This window comes from Phalacrocorax carbo, chromosome 1 (assembly GCF_963921805.1).
Source record: "Phalacrocorax carbo chromosome 1, bPhaCar2.1, whole genome shotgun sequence".
NCBI lineage: Eukaryota > Metazoa > Chordata > Aves > Suliformes > Phalacrocoracidae > Phalacrocorax > Phalacrocorax carbo.
The window spans coordinates 16,092,335-16,115,875 of record NC_087513.1 but is presented as its reverse complement, the minus strand read 5'-3'; the positions used below and the strand labels follow the sequence as shown (position 1 = coordinate 16,115,875).

Sequence of the window (23,541 nt, the reverse complement as noted above, 5' to 3'; positions counted from 1 at the left end):
TTTTTAAATGCGCGCAGGTTTATCGGTCCATGAGTGTCTCCCAGGCGTTCCCATAAATCTACTGCCAAACTACCAGCCTGGTTTGGTTCGACAGCTGTTTTACTGACAGCGAAACGAGACTGCAGATGCTGCGAGATCGACAACGGCTCTGACTTCCAGGCACAGTAACGGAGTTGTGAGAGACAATAAGAAAAAAAAAGTTACCTATTACAATTCAGATATAAATAGTTCTGTATTTAGAGTTCTCCACAAGCTTTGTGTCCCATGAAACATGCCGTTAGTGGCCGCTAGAGGGAATGCTGGTTTTATGGTTTCCAAGAAAAACAAATCACACCATAATTGTACTTGGCATCAAAACACACTCGGTATGCAGATGCCATTGGCACACTGGTTTAAGATTTGGCTCTTTAAGAAGTAAGAGTTTGCCTGTTGGTGATCACTTTACTATCTGTAGGCACTATTTGAAGAGAGACATTACTTTCAACTATGTTTAGTATCTTCTGCAGTGTGAATTGGAAATTTTTAGTTTTTATACGTGTATGTTCAAGTTTAGCTTAAAAAAATGGAGTAGAAAAACCAATCCCCATGGAATTTAACTAAAAATCTTATGTGCTTACTCACATAACAAACCAACCTTTTACAGATCATTTTTTCCCAGTATTAAAACAAGTGTTTTTGAACAAATGCCTCCAGGAAAATTCTGAAAATTAATGTTGAGATTCAACTATTAAGTGACTAGACAGCTCATTATAATATCAACTGCCTAACCCTACATCCCACAAGCTCAGATTTTTCCTATATTAGAATTCAGGCTTTTCCTAACTAACCGATACATCTTTACATAAGAAAGCTTTCATGGCATCCCCTCTCTAAAATACATTTATTTAATAAATTGAAAACTGGTAAACCAGGAATCATCTTTTTTTACACCACAATAAAATCAACTTTAAAGCTCTGTTCGTTCTTCCCCTTTCTCTTTTGATCTCCCTTATACATCTAAACAGCCTTTAGGCTCTTTGGAGAGAGACCCAAGCCTCTTGGGTTTTTAATTAATTTTACTGTGGACCCTGCATTTCCAGATTGAGGCTTGGCAGAACACCTGCATATGCAGATGTCTCCATTCTGCAAATAGGCTACTCTGCCTGTACAGCCATTTGTAAGGTAAAACCCACAGTTTACTCTTCTGCAAGCTCCATCTGCCACAGTGTGGAAGGTGGAGAGTGCAGAGGCCAGATCAAGCAGCTACAGAAGATATGAAATCCTGTCTTGAGCCCCCATCAGATCCTTCAGGAAGAGACTGTTGGTGTAAAGGCCCATACCTTGTTATGGAGCACATTTCCACCCCACTATGTACTTTTCCTTTTGGGTAGAAAAAGTGTTTTCCCCAAACTAAACGTTAAATCTATCTGCCATGAAGGTTCACAGTTCTCTACAAAAACTTACACATGAGTGTTAGGTCTGAAGCCCAGTCTTCTGAAATCCACTGGCCCAGATTCCAGACACAGGTCTAGACAAGTAAATTCGACTGCTGAATTAGAGTCTTGATATCACACTTACCATCTATGGCATACCCAGAAAGCACAAAAATATGAACCCTACCTGGGACTGAGATTAAAATCTTTTAAAGATGAGTGTCTGAATAGAGATTCTAAAAAGAGACGCGTAACAGCTTTCTTATTTTCAAATCTACCTTTTCTCCTTTGCATACAGTGGATTAACATTTACTCAGTGAGGATGTAAGAGAAAATTAATAAAAGGACAGGTAGTCCATGCAGTAGATGGCAGCAGGATGCATAAAACTGTATCAAAGCTTACTTTTTACTGACTCCCTTGGTTGAAGTCAAATATGTATCTTCTAAATTTCAGAATTAAGATTTTGTCAATGCCATATTCCTTGCTTTGTATGCCTAGTGGCTAATTAAATTATTATTCCCCCTTCCACACACCTTACCTCGCCTTACTCCATGCCCAAAATGAATGGGTGCTCAGAGAATGAATCAGTACTGTGTAACACGGACATTGTTGGTAGCTTTGCTGGTTCAGTTGCTTCTGCTGTTTTAAGAGAGGTGGAAAACAAGGTGGGGGATTGGGAAGCATTAATTGTGAGTTCCTGTCACATAGATGGCTACCAAGAAGCACAAAATAAGCACAAGGTAGATTTTTAAAATGCATAATATTACAGTCAAAGTTGTACTAGTAAAATATATATTGGGTTTATGCCTATCTCTACTTTTAATCTCTCCTGTCCGATGCCAATGTCCTGTCCTGCCCTTACAACACAGCTGCTGCTGCTGACTCTCTGAAATACAGTATATCATTATTTTAATTCTGCTACAGGAGCTTTTACATCTACATGTAGACATCCACCCTCGGTAATCAATACTCCCCAGACATCAGAGTAACCCTGCTCACCAGAGCTTCCACTTCTACCCAACACACAGCCTCTGTTCTGCAGCCATTCTGCCAGACCCTCTCACATCAGTTTTCCCCTTTCACAATGACTTCTGTAACTCCTAAAGCTATTCCTACTCCTTCCCTCTCCTCACAGCCTTTTGTGGCTAGCTGCAGCAGTGGTTGGCTCTCTCCATCTTCCTAATGACAACTCTAGGCATGCCACCCCCACATTTCACCTCTAATCTCCTCACAGAGGATGCTGTTTGGAATGCAGAGAAGAGGAACAGAGGATTTGTTGCTCCAAGGAAGAAATTTTTCTCCTTGACTGCTAGAAGGCAAACTTCGCTTGCCTCTTGCAGTGGTTCAAGTTTGGGAGAAACAGAATAAATAACAGGCCAGAAAGTTGTAGGTTTTTTTTCTTCCAAGACAGGTCAGGAATTAATGACAAACTTATTTCATGTCATTATGGCACACATCCCAGTTTTAGCTAAACTTTTATCACCTGCAAAGGTAGAGCAAGACAAAAAATGACAATAGTATCAGGAAAAAAAGCCCCAAACCTGACATATCAAGAGGCAATCCAGAAGAACGATAAATAAGAAAACCCTCTATCCCAGCTCAAAGCCTGCAGAAAAATACAAGAAGAGACTACAGATGACCTGTAGGTTCCCTCTATGCTGGTTGGTAAATTAAAATACCAGGGAGTGTTCCTGGGCACTGGACTACAATCATCTGTACTCTAAATTTATTTTTTAAAATAGTCCTGGCATAGTCTTTGCATGGGCCAATAGCAAATAATTTTCAGATATGGTTTGGGATCTGCCATAGGCCGAGGACTATTCTCAGTTGGGCATCTGTGTATGACCACACCATACGGAAAGCTGGAAAAAAACTTGTAAGACAGCTTATAAATGAGCCCACACAGATACAGAAAAACTAGTATGACTAGTGGCCATTCAATGCCTCAGTACTAGCAGATAGTCCCAGGCACATAAAATTTCCTACTATGGATGTAACCATACAGGTGCAGCCAAAAACTAAAGGCCCAGTGAAGCTAAGATTGTTTAAGATCGTCATACCACCTGACTCCACAAGGGCACAGCAACAAAAAAAAGATATAGCTTGGTGATAAGTTGGATGGCTTTTTCCAAACAATATGTTTATCAGAACTGAGTTTCCAGCATCTTCAGATATGTGGGGGAGCAGGTCCCATAGGCCTGCTTGGCTGCCAGGGAATTAGTCCTCCACAGGGAGACCTGCACAGAGCATTATACTTTCCCAAAACTTCATAACTGCTCAGCTGAAAAAATTTAATACTCTCAAAGAAGGAAGGACAGAGTATTCATATCATGCTATGATGCTGTTTTTCAGCTGTCCTAATTTAATTTACCTCAGTAAAAAAGGCTGAGTCAGCAGATACTGTCAAAATGGCCTAGTATGACCCCGTGTCAGAGTTTTTCACATGGTTTTGACTGGGCACAGTTTCTTTTATGGAACAGTTTGGCCCTTCTCTCTTCCCTGTTCCTCCACACAAACATATACCTCTACCAGTTCTAAGGAAGAAACACAACCCTACCCATGGTATTCATACAGCTATGGCAACACCATTACTGCACCCCAACTCAGCTTGATTTGCCATCGTAGAAGTGACAGGGACGGGACAAAGAGGATGAAGAAGGGAGTCACTGCCCAGTCAACTGGACCACTGTGTCCCAGAACGGACCCAGCCAGTCATTCCACTTGCCTTACAACCCCCTACTGCCACTGGCTCTTCACCTACCTGGCTGTCAAAATAACCATAATTTAGAGGGAAAGAGAGAAATGGGATGAAAGAAGAGACAATGTTCAAACCTAATTTTCTTTGGGCTTTTCATATCCTACCAAGATTATTCAGCTTCCCTTAGGACATGAAGTGAGAGTGTCCAGCCTGTTAAGCATCTTTCAGAGCTAAAGAGTAGATTAAGAAACAGCCTTAGTATATAGCTGAAGGAAATCCAACTCTCAGAATGATTTGAAAATTATCCTAAATTTTATAAGACAATCAACAGCACAGATCTGCACTTACTCAGCATACAAAGAGGCAATTCCTCCCAGAGAAGACTGCAGTAATATTTATTTGAGGACTACAGACACAGGAAAGTATCTTAGAAACTTCAAAATAAATACACACCTATAACCATCACATATGTGAATGGCTAAAAAGAGCTTTGAACTAACATAAAAACTTCAGTAAGAGCATGTAAGAGTGTCCATGCTGTGGCAAACTGATTTTCAGCAAAGCACTTCATTTAGCAAAAGCCATCACAGACTGCAAGCATCTGAAAAAAGATGACTAGGAATTTGATATGCCAGGTCTGTGAAGGACGACCAGCAGATACTGATTTTGCACACCTGAGAACTCTTGATATTGAAAAACAAAAATGCGCTTGCCATGGAAAGGGTGTCATAAACTACAAAATGACACAAATCATGATGTAACTGATCCCAGAGTCACCTTATAGATGGCTTAAGGCACCAAACATTTCAAACAAAGCAAAACCAAACCACCAAAACCAAATCAAAACCAAACCCAGCATTCCAGCAAGGACCAGAATAGTCTTTACTGAATACAAAAGACAACACAAGGAAAAAACATGAGTGGCAGTGGTTTAGGTTGTAGGTGGTTTCACAATGCTCTTCACAGCTTTGGCCCAAGACTTCCACAATCAGTCACTTCTGAATCTCAAACAGGGGATCCAGAAGCGAATGATTTCAGAAGTATTTATTCCAGATGAACTTGAATGAAATCTATTTAGGCACAAACACATGGCATTTAAAAAATGAAGGCATCAGCACTAGGACCAAGAAAGCTTGCTCTTCTCAGGGCTTCTGTCTTGTGATCAACTGAGGGCTGTGGTTGAATTTTTTTCCCCATGGTTAAGGCATTTGTAAACATTTGCCGCCATGTGGGTTCTCTTTCGCTTAGTAACACGTGAGCCTGTGAATGCCCTTCTCATACAGGATTTCTTTCAGGCTTTTCTCTCCTCAGCCAGTGGGGCATATTTTCAACAAACTCATTGGAGCATTTTCCCCCCACCCCCCCCCCCCCCTTTAGAACTTAGCCATCTGTCAAATTCATTTAAATAATCTGCAGAATTATAAATCACTGGTGAGGCTGGGGAGAAAGGAGAGAAACACTAACATGCCAAGTAATTGTCCAAGTCCTGTTCCTTTAGCGACCTGACTACAAACAAGGATGATAAAAAAATCTTTAATAACAGAAGCATCAGGTAATCTAAGTATGGACACAGACAACCTCATAAGGTAAACATGACACTGTACTGTTTAACATTATTAGAACTATCTACCTTTTTTTGAAAGGTCATTAAAAATCAGTGACTTGGCATTACTTCCTTTTTAGGATGAACACTGGCCACATTTATGACATGAAGACTGGCCTGTTTGCAGTGTACATATGAATAGATTCAGGAGAAATCCCAAGCGAGGGATTCCTCCTGACTGAGGAAGGATATAATGATTTGGACAAAACTTACAAAGCAAGAATTTATTATTGTTGGTTAAACCCCCCTGAATTCAACAACAAAGAAAATTCCAGAAATCATCCAGTCCTCAAAAGCAACACAATAAAACTGCTGCAACATGAAGCTGTACTTTGGGACTCAGAAAATCCAAAGTCTCTGATCATCTTAAATTCGTCACTCCACAGCTTTTTCCCCAGCTAAAAACTACAAGCAAATCATTGAATACAAAGTATCTATGACAATTACTACACCAACATGTCATCTATTCTGAGTAGACAGAGCATCTGCATATCATCATTTATGAAAAGCAACGTGAAAGTGTTAAGAATTATGAATGTTTTAATAAATTAGTATAAACAGGTCATTCGTAACTTTATGACAACAGAATTAAAACACAATATCAATAAACAAATTTTTATATATAAAAGTGTCGTTTATTGTAAGGAAACTTTAAATATAACCAACAATATTGAAAATATCGTGACTGGCATTTATGGCCTTGATTGTAGTTTACTGCTGTACAAGAAATTTCTAGCATTTTTCTTAATCACATCAAGCTAGTGCAAAATATAGGTAGCTTTTAGAGATTAAGCATACAGAATGACGTAGATTTTGGTTACCTGATATTTCCTTCTAGTATAACAAAAGCTTCTCTTTTTTCCATAAATCAAAAGTACAAAGGCAAGTTATCATAGCTGCAATTATTCATACCAGGTTTCTAGGTAAAAAAAAAGACATTTGTAAATTTTGCTCAGATTGTATTTTGTTAGGAATCTGACTTATAATTTATACCATACAGTATGGTATAAATTATATATTGTTATCATATTATATAATCATAGTTTCATATACAGGTATGATTATATAAATTGTCAGAACATATCACTAACTATAGGATAATAATAATTACATCAACATACACAAATATATGGCATTAGAAAAGTCATTATCTAAGAAGGAAAGATGTTATAATTCAGGTGTTTGAAACAGGGCTCAAGCAGCCTTCCTACAATTCTTGTATCATCATTTTGGCAGAACTACTGCCAATCGCCGTTATGTGCACTAGCTTTCCATGTACATCATCAGACAGGTCAGTAAGCAGTATTAAAACTGGACTGTGCCTCGAATTTCCAGTCACAGACCCTTGTAAGCAATGAGCCCTGTGTTCCTAGTTATTCTCTCTCCTCAGTCTCAGAAGGTATCCCATGCTCTTATGGCTAAAAAGATTATTTTATGATGACCTACAGGTTTTTGAAAGCAAGACATGTTATCTTTAACAATGACATATTTTCCAGACTTGTGCAAAGCTTCTGAAGTATTGATCTTTCAAATTAAAAATATTTTTATACTTCCCAAAAAGGATTTTTCAAGTACAAGCTTAGTTTAGCATGGCTTTCGATATCAATCACTTCAGTAATTGAATCTGGTCTTTGATAGCTCAGATTAGACTACAAGAAGAGAGATATACAGAGACCATTTCATTTGAAATAGGTAAAAGATTTAACAGATTAAAAAGGTGACACCGCAAAAAAAATTAACTAGAGAACAAGCATAGATAGACAAAATGCATAAATATAAAACAAGGGAGAAGGAAAACAATATAGGTTGTGTATGATTAGGTGGAATGTGACAACGAGCTATGCCTTTTTGCTTTTAAAGCATTAAGGTTCATTTGTCAGCTGTCCTCACTCTAGACTGTACAGAATACATGTAACTAATAAAAAATGCAGTTTATTGCAAAAATATACAAGTCCTCTAAATTGCATAAGATATTACAATGTCGTGCTGAAACATGACATATTAAACAAAGAGGACTTTAAACAAAATTACAAAATGTTAAAAATCAGATTTGGGTCATGAGCATTACAAAAATGCATTGTCATGCTTTATCTTACGATTAGTCTTGTGATTCACTACATCTGTGATAAATGCAACAAAATCATGACAACCGTAATAGAGTAATATCTACTGTATATCTTCTGTATTAATACATATAAACACTTTGTGTGCACTAATACTTTCAACATATCACATTCAAACTAACAGTCTTTCCAGAAAAGCTGTAACCTTTTTGAAGAACAGAAGATGGTTTAACAAGTTTATCGCATGTGGGTTTTTTGAAATCTACTTTTTAATGAATGCTGTGTTAAAGGACTTGATTTTCAAAGGTGCTGTGCTACTATGGGTCTTCTTAATGCCAGATGGAACCAACAATGGTAAGCACTTTCAAAAATCAAGCCCACAATTTATTAAATTCCTATTTTGTTTACTAGTACTTCCACTGTAGTAAATCCAAAAAATACCCCCAAACCCACTCTTAAAATCACAGAAAATGCTTGGCATCTATAGGAAGAGACACAATTTCTCTGTGGACTAACCACTACTGTGCTATATTTTCATAACAGATCTTGTTGCTCCAATGTTTAGTTCATGCACTGGGATCAGCAATGTCCATGTTTGTTCCAAACAAAGCAACTAGCTGCTCTTCATAGTTTGCAATGTTTCTTTTCAGAATTTCCATACAAGGTCCCAAAAGCCTTTCAAATGCCTGCACATCCATAACTAGGATAAAAGGGGAGAGAAAGAGAAAGAACATAATGCGCTCGTCAGTTGCAGACACTAATCTTGGTGTCTTATGATATTCCAACGTAAAATTTTAAATTATAACATCATTTACAGGACAGATACTACTGAAGCATATACTTTGCGCAGAAGAGAACCACTTACCATAGCAAAACCAAGACCAACCAACACATTGCTGTCTTGAAACTTCATAAATAAACTTAGAATTTGCTGGGTATCTTGTTTTGCAAATATTTTCATATGAAGATTTATGTGACCCAAGAGCTGCTGAAGAAGTCTGGAGGGGCCTAGATTCATCCACAGAATACAGTTTTAAGACCCTTGAGATTTCAAAAAAAACCCACATCCTTTGCTGATGTTGCTGGCTGTATCTGGGGTCTAACTCAGCATATTTCCTTGCTATCTTTGTTTCCACCCACAGTGGAAATTGCAATAGATACTTATTTCCCAGCAAACTTACAAAAAGCTGGAGATAGTAATTCGCATGCAATGTCAATGCGTAGCCAATCAGAATATTTTCTTATGTGATCACATAACGTTATCCTCTATAGTTCTAGCCAATAGGCCAGGGAGGAAACTTCATACTTCAACCAGCTTCCAACCTGGTAGCTTGTAGTCTCTTGGCTCCTGAGACAAGTTCAAGATCTCTGCTATTTGGGAAGTGCCGGAGATCTTAGTGACACCCACACTTGGTAATGACACCCTTCCTCACCACTGCCTCTTATTTTTTCCTCTCTACCATCTTTGATCTTTATTGCCTGATCATCTCTGTGTGTTTGGAGATAAGGATTTTAAAAAATAGTATCTTCTTAAGGAAGTGAGAAACATTTCGGTTACTGGTTTGGTAATCAAACTGTCATTTAAGAATACCAAATCTGTCTTTGCAGTTTACAGTTTTCCCATAACTAGATACAAATATTTAGGAGCTAAACATCAGACCATGAAAAGCAATGGATGTGAAGGGCTGTTTATGAGCACAACTCCTATGGTCTTTGCTTTTCCTGTGCCTGAGGCTACAGTGTAACAGAATGATTACATTAACAGTTGGTGAAGATGAAGAATTTGTTATAGCTTAAGTCATGGTGATAAAATGGGACAGGATTTTTACCACAGTGATTTCTTGGATGACAGTTAGTTTTCTGAGAAAAGAAATACTTTGCCTTTCTGCAAAGCATTAGCCATTTATCTGATAGCTATAAATGATTACAGCAACACTCTCTGTACTGTCCTGAAACAGTTTTTACTTCCATGCAATCACAGAAACATTGGAGAATTTGTGTTCAATACCAGTTATCCATCACAAATAATTTTTCCAGGTAAATAATGCAAATAGGAATGCACAGTAATAGATAATGTACTTAAACAGTCTTGTTTGGGTAAATGTAACTAAATCTTATATTCTGGATAAAGAGGGAGTTCACAATAAGAACAACCAGATATATTATGTATCATTCTATATTAGATATAAAATATTATTGAACAATACCTAAACATTTGACAGTGCCAAGAGCAAATGCAGAAGCAGCTCGTGGTTTGTTAGTTACAAGAGCAAGTTCTCCAAAATATTGTCCTCTTGAGCATCGAGCTATTTCAACTGCTCCATTCTCTTCTACATCTTGTTTACCCTGAAATATCAGGTAAAAAAAGGAAAAGGAAGAGAGAATGAGAGAGAGATTTGCTGAACTCAGGATTGCATAAGCAAAATTAGTTACAATGGTAGCATTAGTGTTTAACACTTAGAATACATCAACATTTTTTTTTAAAAATTAAAATCTGTGTTTTAGGGATGTTTACCTTCCTTGTCATTATGATCCTTACTTCTCCAGATTCCACAATGAAGAAAGAATCAGCCAAGTCACCCTGTAGAACAAAAAAAAAAAATAATAAAGTGAGTAAAGGAAATGTGAAATTTCCTTTTTAGTTTCATGGTAACATTAAAATATTTGCAGCCAGTGCCTTGAAGCTCAACTTTTTGATACCTGTTGCAAAAGAAATAACTTTTAATGTGAAAAGCATAATAATAATCTAGGCACATAATAATCAAAACAGCTATACAGAACTGACAGCAAGGCCTTTTCATGAAAAGGCATAGCTGACTGTGCCTTATACATACAGCAGAGAAAAACAATGTTATGGAAGATGTCAGGATCCTTACTCCTGTTTCTCCAGCTTTGTATTCCTTCCAGGTTATTCCCTTACACAGTTTCTAGTATAAAAAACCTCCAAGGGCTATCGGATGTCCAGTAATTCTTTTGGGCAAGACAATCTCAGCTGCCTACCCTGAAGAATTTGCCTCTGCATTCCTCTTCAAAAGATTATATTTTAACAACAAAACCAAGGTAAGCCTTCAGTGCTCCTTATTGGAAGCAATAATTCTTTTGTATAGTTTGAATTTCTAAGTATACTAAAAAAGTTTACTCCTTTATTCACACCAACAAAGAGGGATGTTCTTCAAAGTACCGCAAGTGGAAAATTAGCTTCTGAAACAAAATAATCACCTTCTTATACACAGCATTCTTTGTTTTTGTTTCATCTAGGAAAGAAAAACATAGTTGAAAAGTATGTATTGTCTATAGATAACATGATAAAATTGTTACCTATTGGCAAAGAAAAACTAAAACTAGAAATAAACTGTACCTGAGCAATGATTTGTTCTCCATCTTTGTACACTTTGGTGCCAATCACATCAACGACTTTTAAACGCTCAGATACCTTCATTTAAAGAAAGAAAATGTAAGAAATATTTGGTTAACATTACCATATTATATTTAGAAAGCCCTTTCACATTTCTTTTAATGAGTCTTTCTACATATTAGTGTATCTTTACTTTCCTGCTTGAATAACCATTAGAAAAAGGAAGAACTACTGAATAGTGTTCCAGAAAGTATATTATAGTCTTAACAGCTAGATGTTTTGATAGAGCTTCCATTTTTGTAAGTCTATATATCCCAAGCCTTCAAAATTTTCAGAAAAGCATGCATGTAAAAAATATAGCTGTTAAATGAAAATATTTTAAAATATTTTTAAAGTAATTGTTTAATTTTATTAGCTAATATCTATTAAAATTAAGCTTAAGAAAATGAAGGTAAAGGTAGAAAATAGTTTTTAAAAAATACAATATTAATAATAGTTCTGTATCCTAAAAATTTAGAAATATCAAAAATATGGTCTTCTCCGAAACAAAAGCATGCAAAATTATACTGCAGAGAAAATTCCAAATTTAAACTCTGCAAAAGCAGAATCTTATCAGATGCCTCTGATAGAGCCATTAAAATAATGCAAGAGAAATCTTACTTCTAAAGATTTAAGGAATGGCAATGACTCAATAAAATTTTCATACATTCTTCTCTTTTTTGCATTATTTTTTACAATGATTCTTCGGAACGTTACCCTGTCCTGCAAATACAAAGAGAAAAAGAGAGTTTATTAACAGAAAATACGTGTGTGGTAGAAAATACTTCAGAAATGGCTGAATATATTAAAATTACCCAATATTAGTCACTCAGTGGAGCCCTCAAACTACCTGGCTTGTCTCCCCATACAGTCAGTTGACAAAGATTCCTCTAGAGGTCAATCGTGAGCTCCTAAAGTTAAGCTCCTGATCTGATTCATGTGAAAAGCTTCTCTGCCCTTCGGCAAAGAATAAATAGAGAGCTTACATACAGAGGGTAGAGAATTTACCTTAAACAGGTTGGCTACACAATGAACGCTGACTGGGTCATTTAAGATATTTAAGAAATCCTCAATATTTAAGTATTTACAAAGTTTATTCCTTATCCTGAAGTCCTACACATATTGATATGTACTCAAAGAGGTTCTTGTATTATTATACAAACAAAACCAAAATACATGCGACAGGGTCTTATGTCACAGTCCACTTTCTGCTCTTTCAGCAGAACAAGACTCACTGCTGCCCCGAACAGCCAACTGGACATTCCTTATTATTTGGCAATCCAAGTGAAGCAGACCGATGGAAAAACTACACGTATGCTGTTTTCTTCTCTTAGCTTTGTATGACTGTGTCCTGGTGACAGACAGGTGAAGTGCTTTGCAGGCCTTCACTGCTACAGGTGAGACTTGCTGGCCAATACATCCCAATCCAATTTAAAGCCATTCTTACAGTGTCCTAAACTCCTTCATGATCCCCAAAGTCACATGGATTAAGCTGGTGATAAACCATGCGCCTCGCTTCATCAGGAAAATGTCATCTGGGGAGCAGTCATTAAATTGATATGTACATCTTGAAGATGATGGTTATCCCAGTTTTACTCTTTTGGTAAATCCTATTACTGTTGTCAAAGATCCATATAGTATAACACTGAAATAACCGCAGATTTGAAATCTACTCTGGAACCAAAGGCACCTCCTATTGAGATGTGGGAAAACATTTGATATATAAGTAACTATCAAGTGGTTTGCAATTTGGAAAATTATCATTAAAATAGAATAAAACAAAATGATTCTGTAAAAACTCAATATTTTCTTAAGCCTCAGGTTTAGCTTCTGTAGATTCTGGAAGAAGACAGTACTGTGTTGGGAGTTTTCAGAATTTTTAAAATTAAAGTTTCTGAAACTATAATATTTTTTTTAATGCTGATAGAGCACACCAGTGCAATTTATATTAAATAATTAAAACAAATAGTATCTTAAAGCAAGTATATCACTTACCAAACCCCAGATGGCACCAGGAGAGGTAGCTATAATTGTAGCTGCTCTGGGTGTATTGTACATCAAGGCCAACTCACCAAAACTTCCTCGGTTATCATAGGTTCCAACACACCTCCCAACACCATCGCATTTTACATAAATATCATATGTACCTCTGTTAATATAAATACATAAATACAGTGAGTAGAATCCAGTCCTGGTCTTTGCTAAGCAGCTCTCACTGTTTGTTTTTAATACCACGAATTCAAAAGATAAAGCATTTGAAGCTTGTTTAAATGATATTAAACACCTTGCAGAGACATCTTAATTCCACAAATAATAAAAGTAGTTCCTTTTTAAAGGGAAGGATGGGGTTATTAGTTTTCACATTAACTCAGTGTAAAGATAGACTGGATGTACACTGATCAATTGATCACCAGGACTAATTAAAAATTAAGATCTAACAATATCTGCTGCTTAATTTCATCTTAAACACAGTAAATACAAATGTAACAAGTCTTTGCAAAAACTGCTATGATATGATCACTGAAATAATAATACAAGTTATTTAACACTGAAAATATTTTAAAGTAGTAATTATTCATGTAACAAATAGAGGAGGTGCAGGAAACAGAAGGAATGTATATGAAAAGAAACACAAGTTTATGAAAAAAGATACATATTAATGTAATATATTGTGGTTTTCTTCTCCCCATCATTAAATTAGTAACATTTCTTTTTTGCTTTGGAAATGCAGTAAAATATGGTATCTTGTAAAACATGACATAGCTATCCCCACTGATGCTGAGCCACCATTTTGTTCAGCGCTGAATATTTGTATGGTATGTGTTGATAAAATATGTGAATGTAATGCAAAAATCTGTGCAATGATTTAACTGATAAGGGACTTAAAGGTGATTCACTGCACCTAAAAATTGCAAGGCTGACAGAATACTGTGAAGTCCCTGCAGGTTTTTGGCTAAGAGGTGACCAACTGTAACCTCACAAAGCTGAAAAATATTGACTCTTCAGCAAAGAATTCTGACACACTTCTATGATCCTCTGAATATTTCAGTTGGAGGGGACCTACAACGATCATCTAGTCCAACTGCCTGATCAATTCAGGGCTGACCAAGAGTTAAAAAATTTTATTGAAGTCATTGTCCAAATGCCTCAAACACTGACAGGCTTGGGGTATCGGGCACCTCTCTAGGAAGCCTGTTCCAGTGTTTGACCACCCTCTCAGTAAAGAAATGCTTCCGTGTGACCAGTCTACACCTCCCCTGGTGTAAGCTCTTTTGACTAGCTGGTTATGCCAACCTACACTGACCAAAAACCTTTGCATTTCTTTTAGCGTGCTAGCATAATATTCCTTTCAAACACTCTCAGAAATCATTGTGTTAGCTGTTTTGGGACAGACTGGCTGGAGCCTGTGCCAGCAGACCAGTGAAGGATACCAAAGTAAACGCTCTTCCTAACTCACTGGATTTAACAGTAATCAATATCTAGGATTCTACTTAGTTACCTGCTTTTTCCAGTACAGATCTCCAAATGAAGACTAATGACTTAGCACTCGAGATCTAATAATATTCATGTCAACAAGAAAGTCTACAGGTAGTATTGAATTGCAGTAAGATTTCAAATACTGAGCTGTAAAATTTTTCCCATTGTGTTTTGTGTTAGATGTCTTTTCATGTAAAAACAAACAAACAAAAAAACCCCAACCAACCAAAAAAAATCCCCTGCCTTTGGGATCCAGCATTACATAAAGAGGACAGGGACACAATTCAATAAGAAAATGCCTCCTTTCAAAAACCACTCTCCTTAGCTCAGAGCGAGCTGTACTGGTTCACAGGTGTTCTTTTATCTTTCTCCCATGCAAACACATGTAAGAGTTAAATACAAGTATGTAGAGAAATAGATTTTTCTCAATGGACTTTTGTATAATACTCTGTGCTATGATAAGACACATCAATTCACCTATCAATGACGTAGAAGTTGTCACCATCATCCCCTTGGTCAATGACATGTTCCCCTCCTTCAACCAGCTTTTCAAACATCGCATCTAACACCTGAGACATCTGTTCCTATTTAAAAGAACACAGACAAAGACAAGAAATTATTATCTGCCTGTAAAATTTTACTCTTCAAATTACCTAACTGTCCAGCTTCCCAATATAAAAAAATGTTATCAGACAGAAATACTCATGCTACAGAAGTACGTGAATCAATCAGAAAGACAGTCTTATTTAGTATTCAGTGTTAGCTTTTTCCACTTCCAGTGTTTGGAGCCCAGCTTCCCTTCTTGTCCCTGCCAATGGTAACACAGATCTTGTCTGCAATATAAATTGCTCATGAGCATCTACAGATAGAATTACACTCCTCATAATTGTATAACATTATACAGTTAAAAGAAAAAACTGTATCCCTTATTGCAAACAATACACTTACCTGGTTTTGTCTTTAGAACTATTTCACAGAATTTAAAGTTTCAAAATTATTGTAAAGTATTTTGAAAATCTAAACTATACAATGCCCGCACAATGGTGGGATAGATGTAACCACAAACATCTGCAGTGCTTTGGTTGAGTGAGTAAATGCTGGACTCATTGGGAAGCAGGAATTTACACATGGCTATAAAACTACTTTTCTAATTTGAATGGAATATGAATGTTTAGAGAGCAATGTTAACAGACTATCAAAATGTCATCATCTGAATTATGACTGTCTAATAACAAAACCAAATCACTAATTACACAATTTGTCTTATTTGGTGCAAATCTGCTAAAACTTAACTACTTGCACCTAAAAAAACCAAACACAGCGCATTGTGGATTAATGATATGAATCCTAAAAAGATAGCTTAATAATTTAAATTTTATTTTCAGTTTATCTAGCAATATGCCTAAAATTCTGACAATAAACACAAAATTATCCTCTACTTTCAGAAACCTATTAAGTGTGCATCATAACTCAGAATCATTACCTAGAGATTCCCCTTTCTTTCCTCTGATGACAGAGAGACCTACTGTAACTCACAGTTAGACACTTAATATTTAGACAGACAAAATTAGCTGGAATGAATTCCATCCTTAGTCAGTTGAATTTCTTAACTTAAAGTTTTTAAAAGTATCAGCAGTACTGTGTTATCCAAGCCTTTTTAAAAAATGGCAGATAAACATGATTTTACTTCAGAGAGTTCATGGTATGTGGGCCCAAAGAACAACAGAATGGCAGCATCCATCCTCAGTACAACTGATCATGGTAAAATACAGTAAGACATCACGCAGCCTACCTAGGCCAGCAAGGAATCATTTAACTATGTCTCTATTTAGTACCTTTTTTTAGTATAGACAGGTATGTCTTTGCAAAAAGAAGAATCATTTTACTATCAGTGAATGGGTTATCGTTCATTTCAGAGACAGAGAAAAGCGCGTGTGGGTGCCATTAGGGGAGACTGAAAATTAGGTACAGGAGTTGCCTTTTGAAAACTTTCATGCTTAAATTAATAGGTAATATTACTTCAGTTTTTCCAGTTCTCCCAATGTAAACTAACAGGAACTCCTACAGAATCTGCAAAACCAACCTAATGCCAGTTAGTTGTCTGAAGCAGTACATTCCCGTCCCCTTTACACATGAATTGGCAAAGTGGCTCCCCAGCCAACAGCCCTTGGCTGCCATCTGAAAACAAGAACGAACATGCAGAATGCTCCACTCGTTATGGGAGGGTAGAGGATGTATGTTATCCTCCAAATGCAAGCAATGCAAGAAAAATATATTAGATGGACCCTGACCCTTGGACATTGAAATACTCCTAAGACATCTTGGAAAAAAGATTAAACTAAAAAGATGGTTATTTGCAGTACTGAAGGAATAATACATATAGTTACAATCTTTATTCAGTGTGCTTCACCTCAGATTTCAGGTTAAAACATGTTCAGTGTCATAATTATGAATCAAGCTCACCAAAACACAACTTTTCTAGTAGGTAAATCTATGAGTTCTTTAGACAACAGAGTAGAATTCACAAATACAATTCCCTTTTAAAAAATGTTTTAAACGCTTGAAGGTATCTAATACATTTGAGAGCTGTCTACTATCTGCTGAAGCACTGCACATGTATTTTAACTTTCTAAATAAACTGCAACTAACTTAAAGACAACTGGTCTCTTTCCCAAAGCTTTCTAAGTAAAATTAAGATAGAGCAGACTGCAATAGCCAAACCAGACGTGTTTTTTGCTTTTACTGTGAGAATTACAAAACATGCTTGCCCAACTTTGCTCTATATGAATCCACTTGATTCTCTGCCAGACTGAGGCTCAATTTACTGGCACTCTCCATTTGAAAGGATAAAGACAGGCAATTTTGGAGTTAAAAAGTAGATCTGTTATCATACACACAATTAATTCTGGTGTTTTGAAAAATGGTACAGCCTGAAAGCTTTTCTTCCTTAAAGCAGTTCTAGCTTTAAAAAAAAACAAACCCCAACATATAAAACGAAAACAGGAAAAGGGTTTTTTATATCAGTATTTGTAAATCTGTTATGTGTAATACCATGGCAATCAGGTAATCAATATTATAAAGAATGATACTTTAAAAACATGATAAACTTTTAAACTGAAATAAAATTTTTAAAGAAGCTGAAGTATTGAGGTATGTTGTACAATCCTTATGACTTCTGCTAAAATGTCATTATCTTAATACAGTTCCTTCAAATATAATGAAGCATCTGTTTTTCTTAAGGATAATGCACTCTACAAAAATAACCAAAACTAAAGTTTAAATTATTTGAAATTTTATTGTTTACGTAATGTTTATTTACATACACTGATTAATACACACAATAGATTTTTTTCCATTCTAAACTGTGAAGCATGTAAATGCTTCAAAAAAGGAAAATTTTTGAGAAAATTGTGGGAACCATGGCTTGTTGCCATGAAAGCACACTTTGATCACCATCCTTTGTTATAGATAAAATATTTTTAACTTCCTTAAAAATGAGAAGTCTGAATGGGAAATCAGATTTTCTGAAAGACATGTTCACAATATAAAACAAATTAATCTGTCAAGATTTTCTTTTTATGAAGATATTTTCTTTTTTTGAAGTGTAGTTGATGCATTTCTCAAAAAAATCTTTGTAACAATTGGACTTTAATAACAGAGCATGATTTCACAAAATAATTTACTAGACAAGAGAATAAACATGCCATAGTTACAGCTATCATTACTGTCTCAATCACCCTGTTTTCAGGTGTGGATTTAACTGCTGAGAAGCAGAAGTGCAAAGGAACATTAGCTCTCTTATCAGCATCAGGCAGCATGACATATCCTCTCATATTAACTAAAGTGGAGATGATGTGGTTTTCTTCCCTCTTAGAGCAAGACAGAACCTACCCTAGTTTTATACCAACTTAATGAACTGTGCTAGTAAAGTTCTTTTGCATATTTAGATCAGTCAGAATCAGAGATTACAACTATGAAGTACAAACTCAACAGGACCAGGGGATGGACTCAAGCATTGACATGGTATAGTCTGGGCTGGTTTGCTCCTAGTGCAATTGTTAGCATAGCTGGTACAGTTCTGGCTTGTGCCAGCTATCACTCCTCCTGACAAACCCTGGTCATGGCTTGGAGGAATGCTTGAACCAAGGCTTCTTCCCAGTAAAGGTAAAACCACCCTGGTTAGCTGCTTGGTTTGGTGAGGTTAGGAGGAGATGAAGGTGCAAGAGAGTTTAGCTGTACATATGAGAGTCATACTGTACTGCATGGCCTCAGGGACAGAGAATGTCTTCTGATCTAGTTTGTTGTTACCGATTACTGACCTGAATACAGGTGACAAAAATGGAAAACTTCAAATAATCTACTGCAATCAATCAAATTCTACCTTTGCACATCCTTAATTTTCTGACAAACAAAATCTGTATTTCTAGTCAATCAAATGACATTTTCCCTGTAATAAAAGTCTTAAAAACACTGAACTAAGTAAACACGAAGGGCACGTCACTATGACTGGTAACTAGTAAAAAACAGTTAGCAGGTATTCTTTGCTCTTTAGTCCCAAAACATGTCAATCTATTCCACAACCTTTCTGGGCAACCTGTTCCAGCATTTGACCACCATCACAGTAAAAGGCTTTTCTTATACTTAAATAGATCTTTTTGTATTTCAGTCTGTGTGCATTGTACCTTATCCTGTCACGGCACCACTTGAGAGCAAGTGGGGTCAACAGTTTGGTACCTCCATCTACTTTAGAAAAGCACTCTTGTCTCTTTGGTGGACCCTTGAAGAATGCTGTCAAGCTCCTGTTTATCCTGCCTGATGCTATGCAATCCTCCTCACTTCTGCAGTTTCTCCAGCTGGCAGCTCAGCACTCTGATCACAGCACATCTCCCATAAGTGGAATCACCATTGTCCCCCGGCCTTCAGGAGAGATACCTGCCACTCCCAGCAGCCTGGGTTGAAACCTGTAGATGTGCTGTGGTTGGCTGGTCTAGCTGGTGTGGGTGAACACTCCCTGTGGCCCATCATCGCTGTCATTGCACCAACTCTAGCAGTCCCACACTGTCTTGCACACTGTTTCCAGTTTCCTTTCAAACGCCCATCTGCAGAAACTACAAAGTCTCTGCTAGTTTGTCCTCTTTGCTGTGCTCCTGTGTGAGCTCTCTCCCCTCAACAGCAGTTACACAGGTGCTTTTCATCAACATTTCACTAGGAGCCTGATGTTCTCTGACAGTCTTCATGTGCTAAGTGTTCTAAACACTACACACTTGTGGCAAAAAGTAGTTGTCCCCTTTTCCCCTTTATCCCATGGTAGGCACATGAACCTCTAGCATAGAAGCAGAAAGTTAACGTCAAAATATACCTCTGGTACTTATCTTGGTGCCTTCGAACAGCACAGCACCTAAGCAGAGCTTTTATGAATCACTCTGTTACGAGTTAGGAAACACTTTACTGTGCCTCAAGTCCAACTCAGATACCAGACACCTTTATGAATCTAGGCCTGTGGTGATATCCACACATAAGTAAGGTGTGCACAAGCCTGATATATTGCCATTTCATATCCGAAATGTACAAAATTGTATGCGTGTTCACAATCAGTTACGAACAACAGACATGAGATTCAGAAGAACAAAGGCCTGGACAGGAATGATAACTGTTTTACCAAGGGCATCCCCCAGAACAGGGTCTGATTCCATCCTTCTTGCCAGGTGAAGTGAAAAAGTGCAAATAATCACAACTCTCCTAAAGTATACTTTGTATTACATAAAGTACTGTCCTCCATTTGCATGTTGCATTATTTGAAAGTAGTATGTTAGCCTCAATTTCTTTCAAGTCAACAAAACAAACATGGCAATTACAGATGCGTAGACATGGCACTTTGGGACATGGTTTACGAGACATGGTGGTGTTGGGCTGATGGCTGGACCTGATGAACCTAGAGGTCTTTTCCAACCTTAATGATTCTAAGATTCTGTAATCTCAAGACAACTCCTTGAAAAAAAATCAGTTAGATAATGGACACTGAGTATAATTAAAACTGCATTTTATTTAGTATACATTGCACACAGATTAAAAATCCAGTCACTAGTATGGCCTTGCAAGACAGCTTTTGATTCATTCAGGAAAGCTGGTAGACTATGACATGTCCTTCCCAAATGCCAATGGCTCTTTTAACTGCCAGACTACCAAGTGATTTGCTACCGCTGTGCCAGGTACATGTCTTCTTAATATCAATTTATAAATCTACCGTGAGTTATTTTGTAAAGGAAAGAGAACAAAGTTCTCCATACTAAACTTAACCACTCAAACACCAGGGCTTCCAAGAAGAATCAATGTTTAAGCTGCTGATACAAATGTTTGTCGTTTGACAAAGTGCTACCCATTCTGAATCAATGAAGGCACTGTAAATAGAATGGAAAGTAGGACACAATTGTCACCAGAAGTCATGACAATTACAAATGTAAAAAGTAACTTCTCAAAAATATCCTTCCCCACTATTTAAGAAAAGGTATTCAGGAGATAAAAGGCATAGCTACATTTCTACAATTAAAATGATGTGGCTTCTGACAGCAAACCAAGACAATCTTAATCTGGCATTTGACATGAGCTGGTAAACTCCAGCTATTAAGCTGGATGCACTAAGTCCAAAAGTATCGGATGATAGGTTAGGGATTACATATGCTTTGGGAATCCCCCAAAAGAAGGATAAGTGTGCAGCTGGAGTGCTCCCTGGTAGACAGGGCATCTCATCCCTTTTAGATCAAAGACACCCTGCACAATCTAAGCGGACATGAGATTGCCTTGCACTTCAGTACAATAGAGTAACAAGACTTGCCTATCTTGACTTGTAAAAATTATAGTGTTTTGAGACACAACCATATGACTAGCTTATGAACAAAGTGAATCCACAGTTCTTCTATTGCCCCTAACTGAGTTCATAAACCACTTTATGCTTTAATCCTACAACCATTTTTCTAAAATGAGGCCACGTTAAAACAGCATCCTGTTGGCCTCCTTATCCTCACTTGGAACAATATGAAATATCAATTAATTAGTGCTCAGCATGATATTAAGAAGGTAACGAAGCAGACAGAATACCACAGTAGGAAGGGGGGAAGGGGGAAGAGAGAAAAAGTTAGCAAAACATAGGGAAGGAAACCATGGGAAGAAAAGTTTTTAATCAACAGGTCAGGACCTTGGAGAGGAAGAGTAAGTTACAGAACTTGTATCTACAGCTCTCTGCATTTGTTTTTCAGAACAAAACCACGTACATATAGTCCCCTGGAACTCTGATATCAATGTTAGCAGCACCATTGATCCGATTCAAAATGTTTAGCTCCCTTGTGTAATATCCACTTGTAAACTAATCAAAAGGCATTTATTTCTTCACTATCGAAGGATCTAATTTCTATTTCAATGTATAATCAATATTTTCAAGCAATAGTATTTTCCTTGAGAATAATACCTTAGCTTTCCTGCACACAGTTATATGTTAAATTAGTATTCTGCCTCGCAAATATCATGCAGATGCTCACCAACAGGCTCAGTAACACTTTTCATATTTTGTAACTAGCACTCTGAGCAAGTTGGCTGATTCTTTTTAGCAGCTTGCTTAAGAGCAGAAATAATTCAAAGTTGCAGTTTCTAAAATTCTTAAACCAAAGATGAAGACACCTTACATCAGGCAGTTCTTTTGCAGAACATCTTCAGTAACTGATTATAGAATCATAGTATTATTTAGGTTGGAAGAGACCTTTAAGATCATTGAGTCCAACCATTTACCTAGCACTGCCAAGTCCACCACTAAGCCGTGTCCCTAAGTCCAACATCTACGTGTCTTTTAAATAACTCTAGGGATGGAGACTCCACCACTTCCCTGGGCAGCCTGTTCCAATGCCTGACAACCCTTTCGGTAAAGAAATTTTTCTAATATCCAATCTAAACCTCCCCTGGCAAAACTTGAAGCCGTTTCCTCTCAGCCTATCACTAGTAACTTCGGACAAGAGACCAACACCCACCTCACTACAACCTCCTTTCAGGTAGTTATAGAGAGCAATAAGGTCTCCCCTCAGCCTCCTCCAAACTAAACAACCCCAGTTCCCTCAGCTGCTCCTCAAAAGACCTGCTCTCCAGATCCTTCACCAGCTTTGTTGCCCTTCTTTGGACACGCTCCAGCAACTCAATGTCCCTCTTGTACTGAGAGGCCCAAAACTGAACACAGTATTCAAGGTATGGCCTCACCAGTGCCGAGTACATCAGGACCATCCCAACACCTGCTGGCCACACTATTCCTGATACAATAGGCAAGGTGGAGAGAATCCCCGTTTGCTAGATCTGATGTAAGTACTAATTTTGCGTTAGGAAAAAACCAGAGGATTAAGCGCAGTTCTATTTTTTTGGGAACCCGTTAGACTGCAAAGAGTTTTGTGCCGCCTAAGAGGGCAGAGTATTAACATGTCCAGACATTCTGGGCTCACTCATATACAAGTATTCCCATTAATTGCTCCAACATCTGTAGCCCTAATTCTTCACCAAAATTTTTAAGAATGTAAAAGCATCATGAGATTCTTCTGTTAGTAGCACTTTTCAAGGAATGCTTTGGCCTTAAGTATAAGAGTCCACTATTCATAAAACACAGTTGCATTATGCTTTCTTTCATCTTCGAGTGAATAAGTTCTAATTGATTAGTCAATATTATGCTCTCTTATAGTAATTCCCCAGGTGCACAAATGGCAATATGCCCAGAAATTGCTCTTGCATATTTGTGAAGAATATGTATCATTTATTACCTTTTAGAAAAGGGTCAAGAACTATTTGAAATATTCTCTACAAGCATTAGCAGGGCAAAGCTCTTCAAAGTAGAATTTCCCTGAAAGAGAATAGATCATCTAACACT

At 37.2% G+C, this 23,541-nt stretch overlaps 1 protein-coding gene across 1 annotated transcript in view; it reads right to left on the bottom strand.

Annotated features, from left to right (window-relative positions):
• Positions 1–5,951: 5,951 nt before the first annotated feature.
• The window catches only part of PRKAR2B (protein kinase cAMP-dependent type II regulatory subunit beta), a 94,536-nt gene continuing 76,946 nt past the window's right edge, over positions 5,952–23,541 (bottom strand). Inside the window, exons 5-11 of the mRNA XM_064444926.1 lie at positions 15,126–15,232; positions 13,167–13,320; positions 11,793–11,894; positions 11,136–11,210; positions 10,293–10,358; positions 9,985–10,123; positions 5,952–8,477 (exon numbers count right to left, since the gene is read on the bottom strand). Of these exons, the coding sequence (XP_064300996.1) occupies positions 8,344–8,477; positions 9,985–10,123; positions 10,293–10,358; positions 11,136–11,210; positions 11,793–11,894; positions 13,167–13,320; positions 15,126–15,232 (777 nt within the window). The 3' untranslated portion in view covers positions 5,952–8,343. The remainder of the gene's footprint in view (positions 8,478–9,984; positions 10,124–10,292; positions 10,359–11,135; positions 11,211–11,792; positions 11,895–13,166; positions 13,321–15,125; positions 15,233–23,541) is intronic.